General features: G+C 39.5%; 1 protein-coding gene across 1 annotated transcript; it reads left to right on the top strand.

The window, feature by feature from the left end:
* Positions 1 to 507: 507 nt before the first annotated feature.
* PER3 (period circadian clock 3) lies at positions 508 to 19,151 on the top strand. The gene is given in 21 exon segments (XM_010084325.1): positions 508 to 657; positions 1,257 to 1,372; positions 2,245 to 2,446; positions 3,477 to 3,525; positions 5,430 to 5,572; positions 5,956 to 6,034; positions 6,657 to 6,763; positions 7,023 to 7,179; positions 8,091 to 8,196; positions 8,629 to 8,754; positions 9,467 to 9,593; positions 10,630 to 10,774; positions 11,147 to 11,274; positions 11,729 to 11,932; positions 12,551 to 12,802; positions 13,323 to 14,059; positions 15,166 to 15,245; positions 15,247 to 15,326; positions 15,904 to 16,078; positions 16,701 to 16,851; positions 18,918 to 19,151. Coding segments are annotated over 21 exon segments (3,381 nt in total). The 5' UTR covers positions 508 to 542; the 3' UTR covers positions 19,020 to 19,151.
* The last annotated feature ends 2,267 nt before the right edge of the window (positions 19,152 to 21,418 follow it).

The raw sequence follows: 21,418 nt of genomic DNA, 5'->3' as shown, positions 1-21,418 counted from the left end.
GGCCAACGACTGTTAAAAGTATGAAGACTCTGGAATCTTGTGAGGAATGAAATCTTTGCATCAGGTGTATTCTGAGGACCTCATGTTCCCTTGAAATACTTACAATCAGATGCAGAGTTCAAGGCTAGAAAGACTTCTATACATAAGGAATCAGTATCTATTAGTGATTTTAATACTAGTAAGATTTAGCAAATCTAGAGTAAACAGCATTTTATTTTTAGTTGCTAAGCATCTTAGCAGGCAGACTGGTTATGATGTGACTTTGCCATCCATGATATGTTGGGAGTTGGAAAGGAGGAAGGTAGAGGAGAAAAGATTAAGCAGCAAAGAAGTGAGAAAGATACAACAGGAAATGTAGTGAACGAGCGTTGGGACATTTCCGGATATTCTGTGGCTCTGTGGCCAAGCCCAGAAGATATTGATTTAGTGAATAATTTTAATTAGTTGACAGAAAAGAAGCTCCTATACCAGAAGTCTCCAGTAAAGTTTAACCTCTGTTTTACAGTGAGCAGCTGAATTGGAGCCAGTCTCACAGAGATCTGATGATGATGATCCAAGAAATGAAAAGGTGTTTGCCTGAAGAGAAAAGGAGTTCCAGCAAGCCCAGTACCATCAGTGCTCTCAACTATGCCTTGCAGTGTGTCCAACAGGTCCGAGGTATGTGTTGAAAAGATCTGGAAGTGTAGAAGCAGCAGCTTGGTTTGATTCGATGTGTCTAGCAACAAATAACACTAAAACAATTGAGAGCATTCTAGTTATCCTATGAACAGTTGACTTTCTGAAGCACTGTGGGTTGGTTTTTTGTTGTTTTGTTTTGTTTTTTTTAAATACGTTATCTTTTCTATTTAAATGCCCACCTACAGCTTCCCTTTTCTTCAGAATCCTGTAGTTAACAGATGCCCACTAATAATCCTCTGTCTATATTGAAAAAAAACAGCATCCCTGTCCCACTTTGAAAAATTATTGGATAGTCTGTGTTTTCCAACAAAACTAAGTAGCTACAATTGTTCTTTTGGCATCTCATTCTGCCCTTTCTACTTCCTCATGCTCGTTTTCTGTAATCTAAATAGGTCACTCCAATAGTATAATCAGTATTTCTTTTTCCTTTGTCACTACACAGACCTTCCTCATCTCACCTTGGACTTCACCAAAAAGATGTCAAAAGTACAAGGGCTGTAAGAAATACTTTCAAAATAGTCTCCTTACTGACTTCCTTGTGTTTGTTTTGCTTTTCCTGTTTTCTTTTTTTCAATTAGCAAACAATGACTTTTTCCAGGCTCTGAGTGACCGCAGAATGTTTCAGACAGATGTGATGACATACAGCATAGAAGAGTTGGTGGCAGTTGCATCTGAACACACCTCAAAAAACACTGTAAGGAATTCAGACACACTCAAGGAGTTCGTCACTTGCTGTTTCACCCTCTGTTTAGTCTCCGTACATCGTTTTGTCGAAATAGAACCTGTAAAATTGAAAAAGCCTTTAAGTTTTAGACAGACAGGCCTTTGTGTCTTTAAACATAGATCAAGACTACTTCTTATCTGTGCTGACTCGGTGCCCAACAGCAGTAAGTGAAGAAATACCTGTTTTTCTCTTTTTATCTTTTTTGCCAGAAGCAACAAATATCTCTTTCAGAATCTTATTTGAGAATTCATTTATAGCATAGTAGTCTCTTGAGACTGACTTAGCAGAATGTTTTCAAAGCTGATCAAGTCCGTAGTTGTGAGGGACTTTGGTTTCTGTTTGTACTCCTAGAATTTTTTTTCTTGATTTGCAGTATCTGTCATGCTTTCTGGCTCTGTTTCAAAGAAGAGTGTTTCTTGAGATTCAGTACTGTTAGATACTGGATCAGAAACATTGCAAATGCTTTCTACTTGAAAAGTTTGCAGAATATTTTCGTATGTGGAATTGTGATGAATGCTCTGAAATTTGGGGAGAAGTGTGTGATAACTAGTCATTCAGGAAAATGGCAAGCATCACTGTAATCTGTCTGTTTTGATATTGCAGTCTTAGTATTTGTAAATCATGAGTAAGCTACTATAGCACTGGAGATTGTGGTAGCTCACGTGCAACTTTAATTGGATGCTAATTTAAGAAGACAATTTGGACCTCTGTCTTAGGTTGTAGTGTGTGGTGGTTTTGGGTTGGTTGGTTGGTTTGTTTTGCGGTTGTTTTGCTTTTTTATCCTTCCAATATTGCTACCATGTGTTGGGCGAGGATTGCCTTTAACAATTTTTGTTTTCCAGGACACGTTTGTGGCTGTGTTTTCCTTGCTCTCTGGACGCATAGTGCATATTTCTGAGCAGGCAGCATCCATTCTAAACTGCAAGAAGAAAGTGTTGGACTCCTCCCGGTTTGTAGAGCTGCTTGTCCCTCAGGATGTGAGTGTGTTCTATACACACACCGATCAGTCCCACCTTCCACTTTGGAGCATGGAAAGTCAAACAGGTGGGACTTGTCAGTGCTTTTAAACGCTTTATGTGTCTTTCTGCCTTTGCAGAATGAGGATAGAATAGTTGTTAATTTTAAATGCTTATGCTAGCAGTATACCTAGGCCACACTTGTCCTCTTGCCACTTTGAAAACTCAAGTAGCTATGCAGCTAGACCTAGCTAGTCTCCTAGAGGCTTAACTCTTGCGTGGGGTAAGTACAAGGCAGGTGCTTAGTAACTGTTTTGTGTACCATCTTGCTTATTCAAAAAGAAACTAAAGGTCTAATTACGAGTTTAAAGTTGTTTAATCTACATCTTACGGTTGCTTAGGTGCTGTGTCTTTATGGGCCACTTGCAGCCTGCTGTGAACATCACTCACTGAACCCGAGTTTTAAGCTGACTTGCCATTTAGTACTGGATGTGCGTAAATGGTGACTTTTGAGTCCTATGTTATTTGTGAGCAATTCAAGCATAGCTCACATGCCAAGGCCGTGTCTCGTGCCCACCTATCCTTGGGGCTCTTGTGGCATCAGAGCTGAGAAGTCCAAAATCCTTGCTACCAAAGGATGCAAGACATCAGAGGCTGCTGATGGTGACATGCCAGGAATTCCATGGCTTGGAAGCCAGTCATGTGCCTACCCAGCAGAGCAGCGGCACCCCTGCGGAGTTATTTTCTTTCTGAGAACTGTTACTGCATTTTCTTCTCCCCATCACTCTTGGCTGTATATAGTTTATGGTACATGACTCAAAAGCCAGAAATTTTCACCTTTCCTTTCCATAGTGATGCATTGGGGAAGGGAGTTTTTTAGATCATATGCATTTCCTCTGAATTTAGTTCCAGGTCAGACACTTCTCCAAGAGTGACTGGGCTCAGGAAGAGAGAAACATTTGAGGCTGGAGCAGACTGTTGAACAGCTAATTCAGTAGCTAATAGAGAGAAGGTCTTGCTCAGAAAGTCTGGAGAATGCAGAGTTTTAAATAGTTCTGCTAGATGTGACCCTTTTAAGGATGTTAACTGATATTTTCAATGTATGTTCTTCTTCTTAGCTTCTCTGTATGAGTATGCCCAGGTGAAATCCTTTTTCTGCAGGATCAGGCAAGTACATTATCATAGTTTTATATTTGTGAGGGCTGGGCAAAGGGTACAGTACTGGGCAGAAGCTGTTCTGTTGTTACAGCTGACTGGTGTGTGCTCACGGAACTCCATTACGGAATCGGCTTATTGTGTTCAGTGTTGGCATGCAGCGCAGCATTTTGAGTATCTTTCCTGTAGTGATGCTTAAACTTGCATGGGCGTAGAAGGAAAGCTGTTCATATATGTTTCTTTTAGACCTGTCGGTTTCCTTCAGTAGTGTTGTGCAGGAGAAGAATAATCCTGCGAAAAATTGCTGATCCCTCTTTTTTACAGTTTGAGAATGGAGGCAAAGGGTGGTTTTGCTTAAGATTGCTCGAGAGTTTGTGACAGAGGCAGTAACAGAAACTCAGTCATAGAATCATAGAATTATTAAGGTTGGAAAAGACCTCAAGGATCATCAAGTCCAACCCAACACCACCTAACTCACTAAACCATGTCCCTAAGCACCACATCTACATGTTTCTTGAACACCTCCAGGGATGGTGACTCAACCACCTCCCTGGGTAGCCTGTTCCAATGTCTGACCACTCTTTCAGTGAAGAAATTTTTCCTAATAGTCACTTGAGTCCCAGTGTGAAACCTGAGTCATGAGATACTACTTGCTGTCACTGTGGGTGCGTTTTGTTGATTTGTGCCTGGCTAATCTTAGTGCTGAAAAAAGAAAAAAAAATTGAGCTTGGCCTGTAATCTGCAGTGCAGTTCTGTTCCAGACTCGGGTGGCCTCTTGATTTCAGTAATAACTGTTTGCTTCTGAGCAGATATAATATTTATTCTATCTTTCAGTTGATCATTGATTCATTCGCCTGTGTTTCAAAAACTCAAGCTATAAAATCACATTTGTCTCTTGAATTGTGTGAGGGTACTTGGAATAAATATAGCAGGACACAGATCAGTTTTAAGTTGCAATAGTTTTTCCTCGGATTTTCCTACGGCAGCTCTCCTTCCTTTACATAACAGATCCTTTTGATCATGTGGGCTTCGTAAGTAAAAATATTTTTTCACAAAAGCACACTGGGTTGTATGAAAATAGTTTTTTGTTGGTTAAAGTTCTGCTATATCCAATTTCCATTTGTCTTTTTTTTCCAAAAGAGGGAGCTGTCAGTAGTAGTTTTCAGGACACTAACTTCTCTCTAGAAACATTTTACAAAACTAAGTGTGGAATAACAAAGTAACTCTTCGTGCAAGTGATAATATCGAACAATTTATCTCAATTCTTTCTGTTAGACCTGCATAAGATACTGCAATTATAACAGGTGAAAAAGCACTTGCAATAGAAACAGGCAATCACTAATGCAGTCGTTACAAAGCGCTGGTTAAGATCTCATCTAGAAATGTTGTGTGCTGCTACTGCTCACGCATGTTCTGGGAAGACAAATCCTTATGGGAGGAGGACAATCAAAGAACAACAACTATTTGTGAACCGAGGCTGGAGGAGTCTTACTTACGTAGGTCAGTGAAACAAAGCTTGAGAGAGACAGATTTTTATTTTTTTCCTGAAAATGGTACAGAAGAAAGAAGAAACAGAAAAAAGAACTGTTTAATTTCAAGGAGAGCACAAGACCAAATGAGTGGTTGTCGTGAGTACATTTGGACTGAGAAGGTGGTCTCTAACCGTTAGAGTAATGGCATTTTTAGAACAGCATCTGAATGCAGGTATTGGAGGCAAAACACTTACTTGGTTTAAGGGGAGCAGGATCAGTATTGCTGGATGTGTTGGCCTTGGATTGCAAGTGAGTGTGCATAGGACCTCGGGGGATTCCGGTTTTCTGTGTGCTCAGCATAATTTCTCTGTGCAGGGCTCTCAGCCTGGAGTAAAGTATATTAGTCTTGAAACCAAAGTGTTAATCCCTTTTACTTTTCCTCAGGGGTGGTAAAGATCAAGAACAAGAAATGCGTTGTTACCCCTTCCGAATCACCCCGTACTTGGTCCATGTATGTACTTCTGTCCATGTGGATGCAGAATCCTGCTGCTTAGCTTTGGCTGAGAAAATTCACTCTGGATATGAAGGCAAGTCAGGAGACTTCAGTGAAAAAAATCAAGCCAACAGGAAAATGCAGTGTATGAAAGTCTGCTTCTCATGTTTAGACCTTGTGTTTGGGTAGTCTCAGCTGTGTCATTTCCAGTTTGTGCGTGTGTATGTGCATGCACATCCAGAGCATCTGTGCCTTCCTTGCAAGGCCCTGAAGCGTTTGACCTCTTCTCACTATTTTTATATTTGAGAGAAGTCAGTGGCACCTAAAAATTTGTGATGTTTCTGTGTTACTGGTCAGAAAGCAGTGAGCAATTAAAAAGTTTAGGAGCCAATAACTCTCTATCATAAGCAAAAGTAACGGTTAGATTTTCTGTCTTAGTGCATATTTTGTTTCAGTAAATATTTCTTTTTCTATTAGCTCCTCGAATTCCTATGGATAAAAGAATCTTCACCACCACTCACACCCCTGGATGTGTTTTTCTTGAAATAGATGACAGGTGAGATTTGAATCTTAAGACCTGCGAGGTATGTATGGTGAGGCAGCAAAAAAATCCGTTGGTGGTACAGCTAGAGACCCAAGTAAAGTAGTTGAACTGTGCAGTTGGCAATAGTTAATTAAACCAAGTAGTTTTGTATTAGTCTGCTCATGGAAAAACATCTAGAACTCCATGGATGTAATCTGCTTTGTTGACTTAAAATGTGATTTAAACAGAACTGCAGTCAGTTTTCGTTATCCAGGACCATGGGGACCCATGGTAACACAGGCAGTGGAAAACCCACGTAACGCAAAGCTCTGGGGACATCAGTGTGGAGATACAGCTGTACTGAGCTGGGTCAGATGGGTTTGGCCAGACTAAAGCTGTCTCGTGCAAAGCCACAGGAGTGTTTTTGCAACACACTTTGCAGCATTTATTGTCAGATTGCTTACTGACATCCTGCCTGTGACTTGTTTCTTCAAGATCCTTTTTTTTTTTTTTTTTTAATTTGCATATAAATGCTCTGTAGCCTTAGTTCATGCTGTTGTAGGTCATGCATGGGGACTTCCCTGTCAGGCAAACGGTTAAGGATGTACATACTCAAAACCATGTTATAATCTGTGATAATGTGTTCGGGTTTTAGAGCAGTGCCTTTGTTGGGTTACTTACCTCAAGATTTAATTGGAACATCCATACTGATGTATTTGCACCCAGAAGATCGTGCTTTGATGATTGCTATTCACCGGAAAAGTAAGTACTGTTGCTTTAAGAGGAATTTCTACTGGTTTTCACATTGTTTCATTATCATATTGCTCGGCATGTGACTCATCTGCACTCTAGATAAAAATAAATGCATTAATGAATTAAAGCAGCCCATTTGTGATCAAAGCAAATTCAAACATAAAATTTGAAAGGACCCCACTCATTAGTGTTTGTACTTGCACTACTGTGTCATAATGGAAACTAAACTTTGTTTCTTTATTGGTTTGTTGTTTTTTTTTTTTCCCAGTCCTGAAATTCGCTGGCCAACCACCTTTTGAACATTTACCTATTAGATTTTGTACTCAAAATGGAGATTATGTCATACTGGATACCAGCTGGTCCAGTTTTGTGAATCCTTGGAGCAGGAAAGTAGTGTTCATCATTGGCCGACACAAAGTCCGGACGTAAGTCTGTTGTAGAATTGATTTATTAAAGTCCTTTTAATTTGATACTCTGCAAAAACAGTCTCAGTACTGAACTAGAGATGCAACGTTCTTTCTGCGGTCTGTGACAACTACCTAGCATCTGTCTTGCAGCCCATTCCTTCAGAGCAGCATTAGTCTTATTAAGTATGAAAATAAGTAAATTAAAGTAAAAGGCAAAAGCAAATTTTTTAGTATATGTTTTTGCACATAGTTGATATCCAAATACTGTGACAATAGACATGCCTAAATCAAAATATCAGTTTTAGACAAGCTGAATAAAAGCTAAAAAGCAATGTAAAATGTAGATCACTTTAACAAATAATTAGTTTACATTAATTCATGATTGGCTCACAGAGGCAGCATTAATTGACAGAAAAGTAGCCAAAATCACCTTCTGGCTTGTTTTCTTCTGGAACGTTCACTTGATACAGAATCTAAATATTTACCAAGGTAACCTCTTTTAAAAATGCAATTGGTATTGAATGTGAAAGTTACTTTTTCAGATGTTTCTCCTTAGCTTCCAAGAGATCTGGAAATATGACTGTGTGCCTTCATCTTACTTGGTTTCTTTTCTAGGAAATGGCTTTTTTTGGAGTGGCCTTTTGACTTTTCAAAGTTACCTTTTAGTCAAGATTTTTTGCTGGTGTACTGACTTCCATGGGGCTTCACATGAAGCACTGCTCTCGTGGCACTACCTCACTATGCTAGCAGAGCTGCTAGTGCAACAGATTACATCCCTTTGCGTGTGACATCCCCCCCCGAGTTAAGCAGTCAAAATAAAATAATGATAGTAATAATAATAAAAAAAAAAATCTGTTCTAACTCTATTTATAGCTATGTTTTCTTCATCAAATTAAAATTAATGGCGATGTTCTGTTGGGTCTCTCCAGAAGCCCTCTGAATGAAGATGTCTTTGTGGCAAGAAGTAAAGAAACAAGCACTGTTGAGAAAGAGATAAGAGAATTGCAAGGACAAATTTACAAGGTGCTTCTGCAGGTAAAGAAGATGAAAGAATTTCAAAACACTGGCTGGCCTTCTGAATGAGAGGCTAAGGAAACTTGGGTGTGTTTATCAGACTGCTTCAGGGATGATCTTTTAAAAGGTCTGAAAGGAAGATTCTAAATGGACACAGGCTTGTGTGATAGTGTTAAAAACATGGCCCTGGGTAGCCCACTTGATCAGAAAAAAATGTTTTGTTTGATATATTTGCCAAGTCTTTATGTTGAAAGGCAAATCTGCATCCTGAAACAGCTTTAAGCACGGTAGAGAATTTTTCCCAAGCAAGTGGTAGAGCCCAGAGCAGTACTGACTTTTCACTTAATTTTTTTTGTTTACTTGAAGTTCTGTGTTGCAAAGTATGTTGTTCCCTTCTTTTTGTTCTCTGAAAGGATGATTTTTTTAATTACTGTTTTTTTTTCCCTCATACAGCCCGTTCACAGCAATGTTTCCAGTGGTTATGGAAGCCTTGGAAGCAATGGCTCTTATGAGCACTATATCAGCATAGCATCTTCAAGTGACTCCAATGGGAATTGTGCAGAGGAAATACAGGAACCAGTAAGTCTATAAATGTGTCACTGCCTCCAGAGTAGTAAAAATACAGTTTTAAAAATGAAAATTTTTACTGTGTGCGTATGTGCTAATCATGAATTTTAATGGAGTGGGAAGATACATCTACGTTCAAGCTAAATGTACTTAAATTGGTCAATTATAGAATGCTGGCTTTTGGGTTTTTCTCTTAATTTTGATGACTAAAATGAGCAAATGACTACTGTGGTAGTTCACTGAAGTAAATTGAAGACTTGCTTAAGATCAGCCTTCTCAAAGAACCAGTGGACTCAGAGGAAAAAAAGTGGAAGAACCATGCAACCAGAAAGAGGGCATGTGGAGGGATTTTTGTTTGCTTGCTTGGGTTTTTCTGTTTTGCTTTAAAAAGGGCACTAGAGGTACAATGTAGACTGCTGTAGAAGAGAGTGGGAACAGTGCTGTCCTAAAACAAGCATTGCAATTACCTAATTTCCTTGTGAGTCTACTGGATAAGTCATCAGCTTATTCCCACTCTTAAGGCTTGCATCAATATTAAAACATTCAAATGCTGAACCTGTTTAGATTCATTAAATTTACAAATACCAACAGATACCAGGCTTAGGCTGACAGTCTACTTGCTTTCAGTTTGGAGAATACAGGAACCCAAGCCCATCTTCATGGTCTCTTATGGCCTCTTCTTATTCATTTTATTCTGACTTTGCTTTTTTTGCATTATGTCAAGATAACATTGCAACAAGTTTGTGCAGATGTCAACCGAATAAAGAATCTGGGACAGCAGCTGTATATTGCGTCAAGGAGCAAGCCACAGAATAAGAATGAACAGGCTGTGAGCTCAGAAGTGCTAGGAGGTAAGTTAATGTAATTATGATCCTTAAGGTAACATAAACTCCTGTCAATCTATAGCCCTGAGTTTGGCTAGCTGTTGTTATGCTGAAGAGCTTAAGATAGCATTTTAGCATGGCTTAAATGTGGGAAGCGTTTTGTTTTCTTAAAAAAAAAAAAAAAAACAATTAAAAAAACCAACCAAAAAAAACCCCTCAAAAAACCCCTCAGCAGATGCAATAGCTTTTTAACTGCTTCCTGAGGTATGAAGGAACGTATCTGTCTCTTTTTAGGTTAATAGACTTTTTTTCTTCTTAATTTTAACATTTCCTAGTGAAAATGCATATGTGCTTGTAGCGAGTATAAGTCTACTGCGGAAGCTGCCCTTAGTTATTTTATGTGACTCTCAGAAACAATCCGTAGGTTAGAAAACACTGCCCCACTTCGGATGGAAATAGTGGCTTAGTTACTGAATGCTTAATATTATGTTAGTGCACGTTATTTGCAGTTAGTACCTAGCCCAAATACACGGAGAAAACTGTATGCCTCCTCAAATATAGGAATCTGTATTAAAACGTTTTGTACTGTGACACTCTCTGTGAAAGTTATAATTAACTCCTAGTCATGTTGATGAGAGGACGGCACTGTGAATGTTGATACTACACTGACCAGTGTATCTATGCTATAAAAAGCTTTAAATTACTGTTAAATAACAGGTTGGATCCTGTGAGAGAAGAGTAATATTAATTGGAGCTTTGTTTACAATTTAAATGCAGTATTTTTTCTATACTGTTTGTGTTTACTAGTTGTTCTGAGTGGATGTTAAAGGTGTTGTGTGAGTTTTTTTCTTTTAAGGCATTCTTTCCCCTTTTCCTTCCCGTACCTCAAAGCATGTGATTTGAGATGAAAATGCAGAATAATTGAGTAATGTGAGCTGTGCTGTCATAGGCTGTATATCCCTGTGTAATCTATATGTATCCCAGTGTATATATATTTGTGTCTTGGTGGGGGTAGCGTTTCGTTGCCTTTGAGAGGATTCATTGAGGATTTCTTCTCTTCTAGGGAAGAGGCACACTGCTCCCTGTTTTCTTCAGACGTTGAGAACTGATAGCACAAAAGAACCAGGCAAAGCATTTTACAGTGTTTCAAAGAAGACTCCACGTGTTCCTTCTTATCAGCAGATTAATTGTGTTGATAGTATCATCAGGTAAAATGCTGTGAAGTGATTTTAGTGGTGTAAGTTTAAGATTAATTCGTGGAAGGTGAATATCCAAGCAGTTTGCATTGGTCTAAACTGTCTGGGTTTTGAGTTGTGAGATAAATTTGGTTTTTTTGTAAAGTTTTCTGCTTCTGTGGGCAATCCGTCCCAATCATAGAAATCCTCTTTTCGCAATAATTGATAGATTTTATTTGAAATACTCTTGGAAAGCAGATACGTGTGCAGTGCTTCCTTCAGTGAATTTAAAAGACTAGTTAACAGCCACTGGATCTCCAGTTTGGATTGTTCAAATGGTTGTCTCTCCAAATGGAGAAAAAACACAAAGTAGGGAGAGCTTCCTGTGATATGCTTTTATTTCAGGTATCTAGAGAGCTGTAGTATTCCAGCATTGAAAAGGAAGTGCAAATCTTCTGCAAATACATCATCATCATCTTCAGAAGATGACAAGCAGGTCCAGCAAAGCCAGCAGAAGGCCGAGGCATTAGAAGGTAACACAAGTATACTGACAATCATAATAGAGCCACAACTGATTTATTTTTTGTATGCCACTGTTGTATATTCCAAGGTTTATGTCCACTTTTTAAATTGTTGTCACACTAACAGCACAAATATTTTGGTTATGTGGTAAATATTTGCTTACCTTGTCTAGATCTCACAATTAAGCATAAGCTACAATATTAAGTCTTTGAATGTAGAATGCATCAAAAGAGATATTATTTGTTGTTGCTAAATGAACCTTCTGTTGCTTACTCATTTTATGCCATGTTTAGTATGTGCTGATATTGCACTGGCATATGAATGTTACATTTATTTGTATATAAGACTGTCTTATTTAATAGTCTGCTTAGTTACTGGTTGTTTCTGAACCAGTCAGACTTGATGAATTGGGAGCATAGTGTTTGGAATGAAATTCCACGTAGAAGCTTTGTCACTGACCCACAGATACTGCTATGCTTTCAGCAGTTAATTCCCAGACTCCAGCAGCTGCTGATGGGGAGGCGGTGCTGAAAGACCAGACAACTGCAGGCATGGTGGGAGCTCCTCTGGCAGACCTGGCCCTGTCCGACAAGGCTCCAAGTGTGGTGTCTGTCACCAGCCAGTGCAGTTACAGCAGCACTATAGTGCACGTCCCACGCCCTGAATCAGGTACTTTTCGCGGTTGCAAAACGCTGACTGGACTCAGTGATTTTCCAGACTAAAGTACACAGTATTTTGTCCATTTGACATACATTCTCGTGAATATGAACTCTGAAATATAACGAAGGTACTTCTAGGGACACTGTGAAAAAAACTTGAGCCTGGAAATTTTTACAGTACTTTAATAAAACCTAGTTTTAACAGAGTGTGCTATTTCCTTTCCCCTTTAACATCATTACATATATCTCAAACGCAACAATGTGCTTTTGGACATTGAGGATTAAAATAAAAATGACTAATGGGCCAGGGTTACTTCATTTTAATGCAGAAAGAAGTGTTACAATTAGTGTTTAACTGCTATTCTACTAAGAAAGTATGAAGAAAGAAGTGTCTCTAACTTAAAAGTGAATTTGAAGTTTTTCAGACCATGCAAAGTAGTTTGCTCAGTTGATGTTGGTGTAACTATATTTGAGTGTGAAGGGTGTTTTCTCTCTCTGCCTCTGCAGCCTATATCTGCTCATTAGCTCAGATGAGATTGTTTTCTGTACAACCCTCTGGGTGTTGTGGGAGTTGACACAAGAAAGCCAGAGCAAAGAGTGAGTGATTTATTTTCTTCCCTCTTCAAAGAAGTGACTACAATGGAGGATACTACTGTTGGAAGTGAACAAATTGAGCTGCCTCCTGTGAACATTCGGAGTCTCACTGTGGTGCCTGAGGACTTAAAGCCAGTTGGGCTAACAAAAGAGACACTGTCAGCCCACACTCAAAAGGAGGAGCAGAACTACGTTGACAAGTTCCGCCAGAGGATCTTACTCTCTCCATTTAGGACTTATCTTCAGCAGGGGAGCAGAAGTAACAATGAACATTCCTGTGGCCAAGGTAGGCAGCAGCTTTGAGAAATAAAGACTTACTAGATGACTTACAGACACTGACCTAGCAGTGGAGTCTCATTGTTCTTTGTATGATTTAGCGAGTGTCTTACTATGGCTGCAAACAGAATACTTCATTTGAGCTACCAAGACTTGACAACAGCATTGCCCACACAGAATGTCTGCTCCGTCTTGGATGTTGCTGTCTTAGACTTTTCACAAAGTAGATACTTATTGCAATAAACCTGGCAAATCCCAAGCAGTTTATTGCCTCCCTTTGAAGGAATGTAAAAGATCTGATGGGGGTAAGCCAGAATGATCAATAACAAAATTGATGATGTGAAGGAAAATATTATGTGTCAGCAAATCCATCACTGTAGTGTATGGAAGAATTATCCAGAGGAAAGTCAGCTCTCTGAATAAGCCACGCTCAATTATCTGGATGTGTTTTTATTTTCTACTTTTCTTTCTTTTTTTTTTCTCCTAGATCTGTCATTTCAGTGAATGTGTCTATTTTTCTTCCTCCTTAGGAGACTGCTCTTCAAAGCAGATGAGCCCAACTAGCTGTAAAAAAGGAAAACATGGAAAATTCAAGCGCCAGAAACCTCAGAGACAGTCCTCAGATAGACACTCTTCTAGTAAAAATGGAAATAGTCTTCCATGTGAGAAGAGAACAATTCAGAAACAGTCATTCTCTCCCTCAGAAGTGTCCTATCTGAGCTCCTCCAGTATGAATGTTGTTCCTCCTATGGGATTTCCTCTCTATTCAGATCCACTATCTAGTTTTCCAGCCTCTTCTGTAGGAGGGGATCATGCTCGTCACTCATTAAGACCTGAGTCCTTGTCATTGTCACAGCTACGCTGTGAAGCACAGTCATGTCCAGCACTTTATCCTCCAAACACAGGCACGCTCATGGCTGTATTTTTTCAGAGTTTCCCTCTGTATGCTCAGATGCCTCAATATGTCTTTCTTCCTAGCCCTCAGTATGTTTATCCCCCCTCTTCCTATTCATGCACTACACTACCTTCAGCCCCCCCTCCTTCTGCTCCGTCGCCAATTGCACCACACTTTGTGGATCAGCCCTTTCCAGCCTCTTCTGCCACATCCCTGGAGAACCAGCAAGAGCGCCAGCGCGACCAGGCCCTGCTGCTGAGTAGCTCACGGAGCAGCTCCCCACTTCAGCTGAATTTGCTTCAAGAAGAGCTGCCAAAGCCTATGGAGCTTTCCATTAGTACTGATGTTAAAGCACATGCAGACTCTAACTGTGTAAGTAACGTGAATTTTTAATGTCGAGAAGAAACTCTGACTTTCACGGTGTTCAGTCACCAAAACCAGTCATGATGATCCATGTTTCAGGATCACCAGATCTGTTAGCTGCTTTTTCCCGTGGCTGTGCTATGTAGAGTGCAGGGCACAAATAGCACAGGAGGTGGAGAAAGCTGTTTATACTTGTCTCTGTGGGAACTTGTAGCAGTACAGTGTTGGCACTTATCAAATGACAGAAATGTGAGATCTTCTGGTTTAGGCTGCCACAAGCCGCGTTTGCTCAGGATTTTGGCAGCAGCCTTTTCAGTTAAAGCATCGGCAGGAATTTTGGGGTTGGGGCATTTGTGCATGTGGAACTTGGTTAGTGCTGCGCAGTTCACGTCCTTTATCACCCAGTCCCACAGTCTCTGTGGAGAACCAAAACAAAGGGAAGATACACTTCTAATTACTCCCTCTGTCTCCCAGGGATGCAGCTAATGAACGAAGAACAGGGATCCATGTGGGTCGGTTTCCATACATGGGCATAGCAAAGGCCTCTCCAACTCCCACGGTAAACTCAGAGGCAGGAATCTGAGCTCTACAGGCAAGGAAAAAAGTGTTGGCTCCTGAATCCAGATTGGGCTGGAAAAGCTGGATCAGCTGAAACTGCAGGGTAGGGTCCTGAAAGGGGAGTCGGTGTACCTGCAGCTGCTGAAGCGGTGAGCTTTGCATAGCGAATCAGGGGAAGACTCTTATTTTCCCTGTAGCGTGCTATTGCTCGATGTGTGTGGCTGTGTCATGCCATCTAACAGGATGTGAAGGGAACTGACTCCTGCTTTCTTGTCAGCAGAAAATATTAATGCAACAGTATATATCTTGACCCAGTGGGGAAGGATCTACAGCAGAAACCAGTAAACTAGAGTCCAGATGCTTGTTGATTTCACCCATGAAGAGTGTTATCCTGAGTTGTAGACCACCATTAATTTTCAGAGCTAGAAACTCTGAAACCTATTGAATTGTTATGTGAACTTAGTCAACATGTGACAAATTCAGTAAATGCATGAACTTCCTGTTTCAAACTTAAATGTAACTTCCATGGATGTGTTTGTTTTGATTTTTGTCTCCAGCACAATGATCCAGAAGATAGCGGTAACAGTGCTAGCCATTGTACTTCTAGTGAATTTACTGATCACTTACTGTACGAGGACTTCAGCAGCATCAGGCAGTGGATCAGCTTTATCTGGTTCTTTAGGCTCTGGCTCCAACGAGACCTTTGGTTATGGCACAGGTAGGGAAGATCAAGATGTTTGGTGCTTTGGTGCTAGATGGCTTGCTAACATGTTGATAATTCATAGCAAGATATTGCAATGGGAATGGGAAATGCCAGTAATAGGATTTGTAGTCTTTACTTTTCACCAGCTCTCAGTTTTTGAAGCTAAGTTTGTTTCAGTCACTGTAGTTGGAAATGGGAACCTAAGATGCTATTCCTTTAACCTGCAAGTCACTCTTTCATTTTGCTCATTCTCACTTTTCTCTGCATTAGATACTGGCTCACATCTTATTTGAGTAAAGGTGATAAATCTGCCTAGAGCATGACCACTTGAAACAGAAGCAGAGAAGTTGAGCCAATTAATTTTGAGAAGAATAAACAGAGCTTTGAAGATCTTGAGTAACTCAATAGAATGCACTTTATATTTGAATTCTCAATACATAGTAATCACTTCCTAGAACAATCATATGGGAGTACCTGTGTTCGTATTAGAGCTAGCTTGCAAGAATACACTGGTGTTTTTTTACTTATTGTGCTGAAATACTAGGATTTCTCAGGCATCTGCATTCACTTTTTTCATGGTAATTCTCAGCAGATAGTGGGAAAAGCAGCAAGTATTTTGCCAGTAATGATTCTTCTGAAGCTTCCAAAGAAAAGAATCAGAAAGCAGAAGAAAAAGGGACAGCTCATAAATCCAAACATGAGTCAGCCTGGGTGATGATGGATCACACACCTGAGGAAGTTCTAATGACTTACCAAATGCCAAACAGGTTGGAAAACATCAACAGTTTCTGACATGTAGTTCAGAATTGTGCATAGAACTGTAGAATTAAAAATGAGACCCTGGAAACAGTACACATACAGTGAAATGCCAAGAAGATGTAATTCTTTACTGTTTGTATATTTTAAGCCCTGGTTACTTTTTTTTTTTGTCTAATTTTTTTCCCGTTTCCCCCATCAGTTGAAATATGGTAAAATGTAACGTTGTTCATGAAGTGATAAGGGGGGGTTGGTTATTGTCCTGTACTTTGAATGCATAAAGGGGTTACTTATGTGTTATTTGCAAGTTGCTACAATTAGCTTTATATATATAATTTGTAATAAGATTCCACATTAAAAAAAAAACAACACACAAAACAATAAGACAAACAAAAAAACTCCACACCCAACACCCAAAAAAACCCAACAAAAACACCCCTGATAGTTAGACCAGTGTTCAAAGAAGCCTTACAAAGCAAATAAGATATAACAAAGTGTAGTTACTTTTCAGTGGCTGATGCTGTCTAGACTTCAGCCCTAGATACTTGTGAAGAGACTCTTAATGTGATTATAATCAGTGCCTGCCTCGCTTCATGTGGTACAGCTGTGTTCACAGGTGTCTGTTACCTGCAGAATTAAAGAGGAAGTTTTAAAGGAGGATCTGGAGAAGCTGGCAGTCATGCGAAAGCAGCAGCCTTGGTTTACAGATAGGCAAAAGAAGGAGCTCGCAGAGGTGCATACGTGGATCCGGACCCAGACTGTCCCGCTGCAAATCAGCACCCAAGTAAGGAGTTGCGTAAGGAATCAGCAACTTATTCATGCCTCGGCTACCCAGAGGCAGTGCTATTTCTAACCAATGCAGTCTTACAGTGCTGGGGTCACTGAGGTTGTTACTTGTAAATATAAGCAGGAAAGGAGCTCATATATGCTAGCCAGATGAGAAATGCCAAAATACAGGTCTTTCCGTTGTATTTTTTTGCAAGATAATGCAAATTCTGGGTAGGAACCACCTGTAGCAAAGTTCCTTCAGTCACACTGTTGGATGAATGGGAGTAGCATCACACTCTCACATATCCATAGTCCGTGTCTGGTGATATGTTTTCAGTTGTTGTTAGGTCTTTTGCTGTTTGTGTTACAAAGTTGTTTGTTGCTATGACTGAATAACATGTGACACTGGGATTAGAGCAAGTGTCTTCAGCAAGCTGAAAAATGTTCGTAATCGCAGAGGAGATTCAGGCATATGGTAAGAAACACAAAAATAGCTGGCTTTTTGTAGGTGGATTTGTTCTCTAAGAATTTTGGTATCTTATGCCTGATTATTTTATCTGGTATAACTCTTGGGCACTCTGATAAACTACTTCTGATTTGTATTAGTATGTGTTAGAGAATGTCCTAATTAAAGTGCTACCAGGTGCTTGGAGAAGAAAAGAGCAAGGCAGAACTAGTCTCACAAAGATCTAGAGCTCCAATGATGAAAATTCCAAGGCAAAGTGGGCTGCATTCATGTGCTCATGCAGCAGAAAAATCTAATGTCTGTTATAGCACTGCATGCTCTGTATGCTAGGATTTTCAGATGTGGCATTCTGAGCTGTGGTATTTATTCTTAGAGCAGAAAAATTGAGAGATCTATGTCCTTGGCTCCAGAAAAGTAGTCTTTGTTTTCCTAATACCTTGCTGATAAAAATCTTATGTGTCCTGTTGTGGTTAGGACCACAGGTTTGATTCAAGTAGCAAAATTATGTCCAGTGGTGTCATGGTTTAATCCCACTTGACAGCTAGGCACCACATAGCTGCTTCCCCCCCCCAAGGGGGTAGGGGGGAGAATCAGAAAAATAAAAGTGAGAAAACTAATGGGTTGAGATAAAAACAGTTTAATAAGTAAAGCAAAAGCGGCACACACAAGCAAAGCAAAACAAGGAGTTTATTCACTGCTTCCCATCAGCAGGCAGGTGTTCAGCCATCTCCAGGACAGCCGGGCCCCATCATGCATAATGGGGACTTGGGGAGACAAAATGCCGTAACTCTGAACATCCCCCTTTCCTCCAGCTTTATATTGCTGAGCATGATGTCATTTGGTGTCGACATATGTCATATCCCATTGGTCAGGTGGGGTCAGCTGTCCCAGATGTGTTCCTTCCGAACTTCTTGTGCAACCCCAGCCCACTTGCTCGTGGGGTGGTGCAAGAAGCAGGAGAGGCCTCGACTCTGTGTGAGCCCCCCTCAGCAATAACAAAAACATCTCTGCATTCAGCACAAACCCAAAACACAGCCCCATGCCACCTACTGTGAAGAAGATTAACTCCAAGGTGCTAAAACTGTTCGTAAGCCAAAACCAGCACATTGATACAGGTTGTCATTTTGTGAATGCAACAAGGCTTCTAACAATAGAAATAAATGCAGGATTTATATTTTTATACTTTATTTTGATATTGTGCCATTTCTCAAGAGCGAGAAAAATCTGGCCTGTCAATACACTTAGGTGTTTCAGCCTTTTTTTTGTTGGTCGATGTTGTTGCTGTTCAGTCTGTAGTCCAAATTCTTAATGAGCAGCTTGTTCATTGAGCTGAAAGATAAGGCCTTCAAATTCAAGGAAGTCGTGTACCTTTTTATCTCAAAGCTAAAACTGTGTGTTCTACTAACCAAATAATTCATTTCTGAGACCAGATAAGTTGGTGGTGCAAGTACCTGCTTCTGAAAATATCTGTATAATCTCTGCTTCTAGAGAGGTTTCAGCCCATTGGTGAGAGGTTTCAAGAGATTGCAGCACATCATGCTATCAGGATTTGACTCTTTGAAATACACTCATAAAAAGGAGAACCTAAATTACTGTGTTCTTGTTCATTTTTAAAGGGCTGTGTTACATGTGACAGCAGGGAAGCAAGTTGTGAGGCTGCAATGGCTGATGACAATATGGAAAACAAGGGAAAATCGCTTCCGCTCCTACAACGCTGAAGACATCAGCACTTGTGTCAGTAAAACTGCTTGTGTAATTCCCATTCTCTTTTTCTCTGGCTTTGCTACATACTAGTGGTGAATCTATCTGGCTATCTTTTCCCAACGTGAGCAGTCACTCGAAACTAAACCGTCCTCCATTATCCCTCCACGCCTGGCATGACTTTGAAGACTGTCTTTCACTTTTTTTTTCCTGACCTCGCAAACTTGACACACAGTGGGCTATGTTTCTAACTTTTGATTGCTCAATGATGAGCAAAATACAGAGGGGTTTTTGTTTGTTTTTGTTTGTTTGAACTTGGTGAGTCAGAGTCTGAAAAGATGCAGTGGTAAAGAACCTGCAGTGATGAACCTGGCAGATCAGAGCATGTTTACTCCCTGTGTAAGGTACATGTGTTGAAACCAGCATTGAAACGAAGCTACGGCTGAGTGCTCCTAATTTTCGTTTGTTCAGTATTTAAAGGTCTAAACTGAAGATCCTAATACTCTGAGGCTCCAGAATTACTGTAGCTTGTTCAAGAATCCAGTAGACTTTTTAATGTGCAGCTGAAAAGTGGCCAAGTTATTCTGCATCAAAATGCCTTTTTGCCATCAAAAAAATAAACCGAAGTGAAAAGAAGCAAAGCCACTCCCTACATTTTTTGTGATTAGTGTCTTGGAACAAAGTTGGTTTATGGCTTTTGCCTTTAAAGCTGTCTTTCTCAAGATAGGTGTTTAAAATTGATTGAGGGTAACTGGTTTGCAAATCTACTAGGGATTAAATTATAAATAACCATTAAAAAAAATAGAAGTAACAATTCAGGAGTTATTTCCTTATACAGGATCTGCTTTTTAATAAGACACATCATAAACCTTTTGTGTCAAGGCACCATAGTCTAGTTTATCAATTCAAGTAGCTATCTTTTATAATCTTTTATCTTATGTTACTAGTGCTCTGGAAGGTGAATTCAGGTGAATTCCAGGTGCTCTGAATGAGGTGAATCCAGACATGGTGAACAGGAAGTTTTAAGCCATTTCCCTGTTTTGTTTTAGTTGTGGTGATGCCAAAAAGAAAAAGATATTGAGCTTCTTTTTTTCTGCTTTCTTGAAAAGTACCTGTTGTGGAGCCAAACTTGAACATCAAACCACATATTCATTATTTCTTATTACTGTTGACTTCCTGTACAAGTTTAAATCTCTTTCTTTATAGTGGAGTTTCTGGCTGTTAAAATTCATGGACGAAAAATGAGTTTGTGCATTGTGTGAGTTTGTTGTTCAGAAAGCGGTAACCAGTATGTGAAAGGACTTTTCTCGTATTAATGCTTCTAGCTTAAGGCTGGATGTCTCAAAGTGCTCTTCAAACAGGACACACTTCACCAAAACCTAGCAGTTTTTAAAAGCTGGATGTAATCGGGTTTTCTTTCTGATGTTATTAATTGCCTTAGCCTTCTCAACAAAGTTTTAGAATGTAACACGTTATTCACCCTTTTGTTCTGTGTGACTATTCTGCTATGTGAAGGATTTTTCACTTTTTCAGTTTTGTTTACTAGTAAGCTTCAAGTTGTTAAGTTAAAAATACCGTAATCTACGGATCATTGAAAGAAAACTGTATTTAAAGGTTTTTGTTACTTTTTAAAAACAATTCAATTATAATCTTTGTCATTCAAGCTTATTTCAAGGTGAGTTACTTTTACAGAATTCTAAGTTTTCAGGGCTAATTTGACTCAGGCAGTGTTTTGATTTTTTTACAGTATGCTTGCCTGCTCTGTTTATATCTATTGCTTTCTATTTATTCTTAAGCTGCATTTCTTTATTTGTCTTTCAGTTTTTTTAGCTTGAACTGTTTTTTTCCTGTGTTGTAAATCAGCAGAGGTCCAAACAGCCTGAGTAGTTTTTGTGTGCGAGCTTTAAACACTTCTTAAAAAAAGATACTTCAATAGATGTTTACATATAGCAAGTTACATACTGAAGTAGGAGAATGTGAGCAATACCTTGTATCTTTCCTAGTCTTTTTCCAGCACTTTCCAGATGTGGTATTCTGCTTTATAACCACACTGGCTAAAATATTTGCTCTAAAATGTATAATGAGATGTTTTGTGCATAGGTTCTTTTCTTAAATGGGAAGCTTCTTAACTAACTTAACTGTCAAATTAAACTGCACTAGAACCCGTTCTAGTTAGCTGTGCTTGAATTAAAGTGTCTGCTTCAATGTATTTTGAGACTTAATGAAATAGGTTGATTTGAATACTCCAGGTAAGGACAGCTGTCTTCTTCAAAATAGTTTAAAAGTGTAAGCCAGAAGGAAAGTCTAGATAACCAAGTCTTTTGCTGTACATTATTTCCACTGTTTGCTTCCTTAGTATGAAAATGAGATAGTTTGTGGTGTTTTAGCAGGCATACATTGTCATCTATTTGTATAA

This window comes from Pterocles gutturalis, unplaced genomic scaffold (assembly GCF_000699245.1).
Source record: "Pterocles gutturalis isolate BGI_N339 unplaced genomic scaffold, ASM69924v1 scaffold37356, whole genome shotgun sequence".
Lineage (NCBI taxonomy): Eukaryota > Metazoa > Chordata > Aves > Pterocliformes > Pteroclidae > Pterocles > Pterocles gutturalis.
Note: the sequence above shows the minus strand (reverse complement) of the source record. Positions and strands in the feature narration are given on the sequence as shown.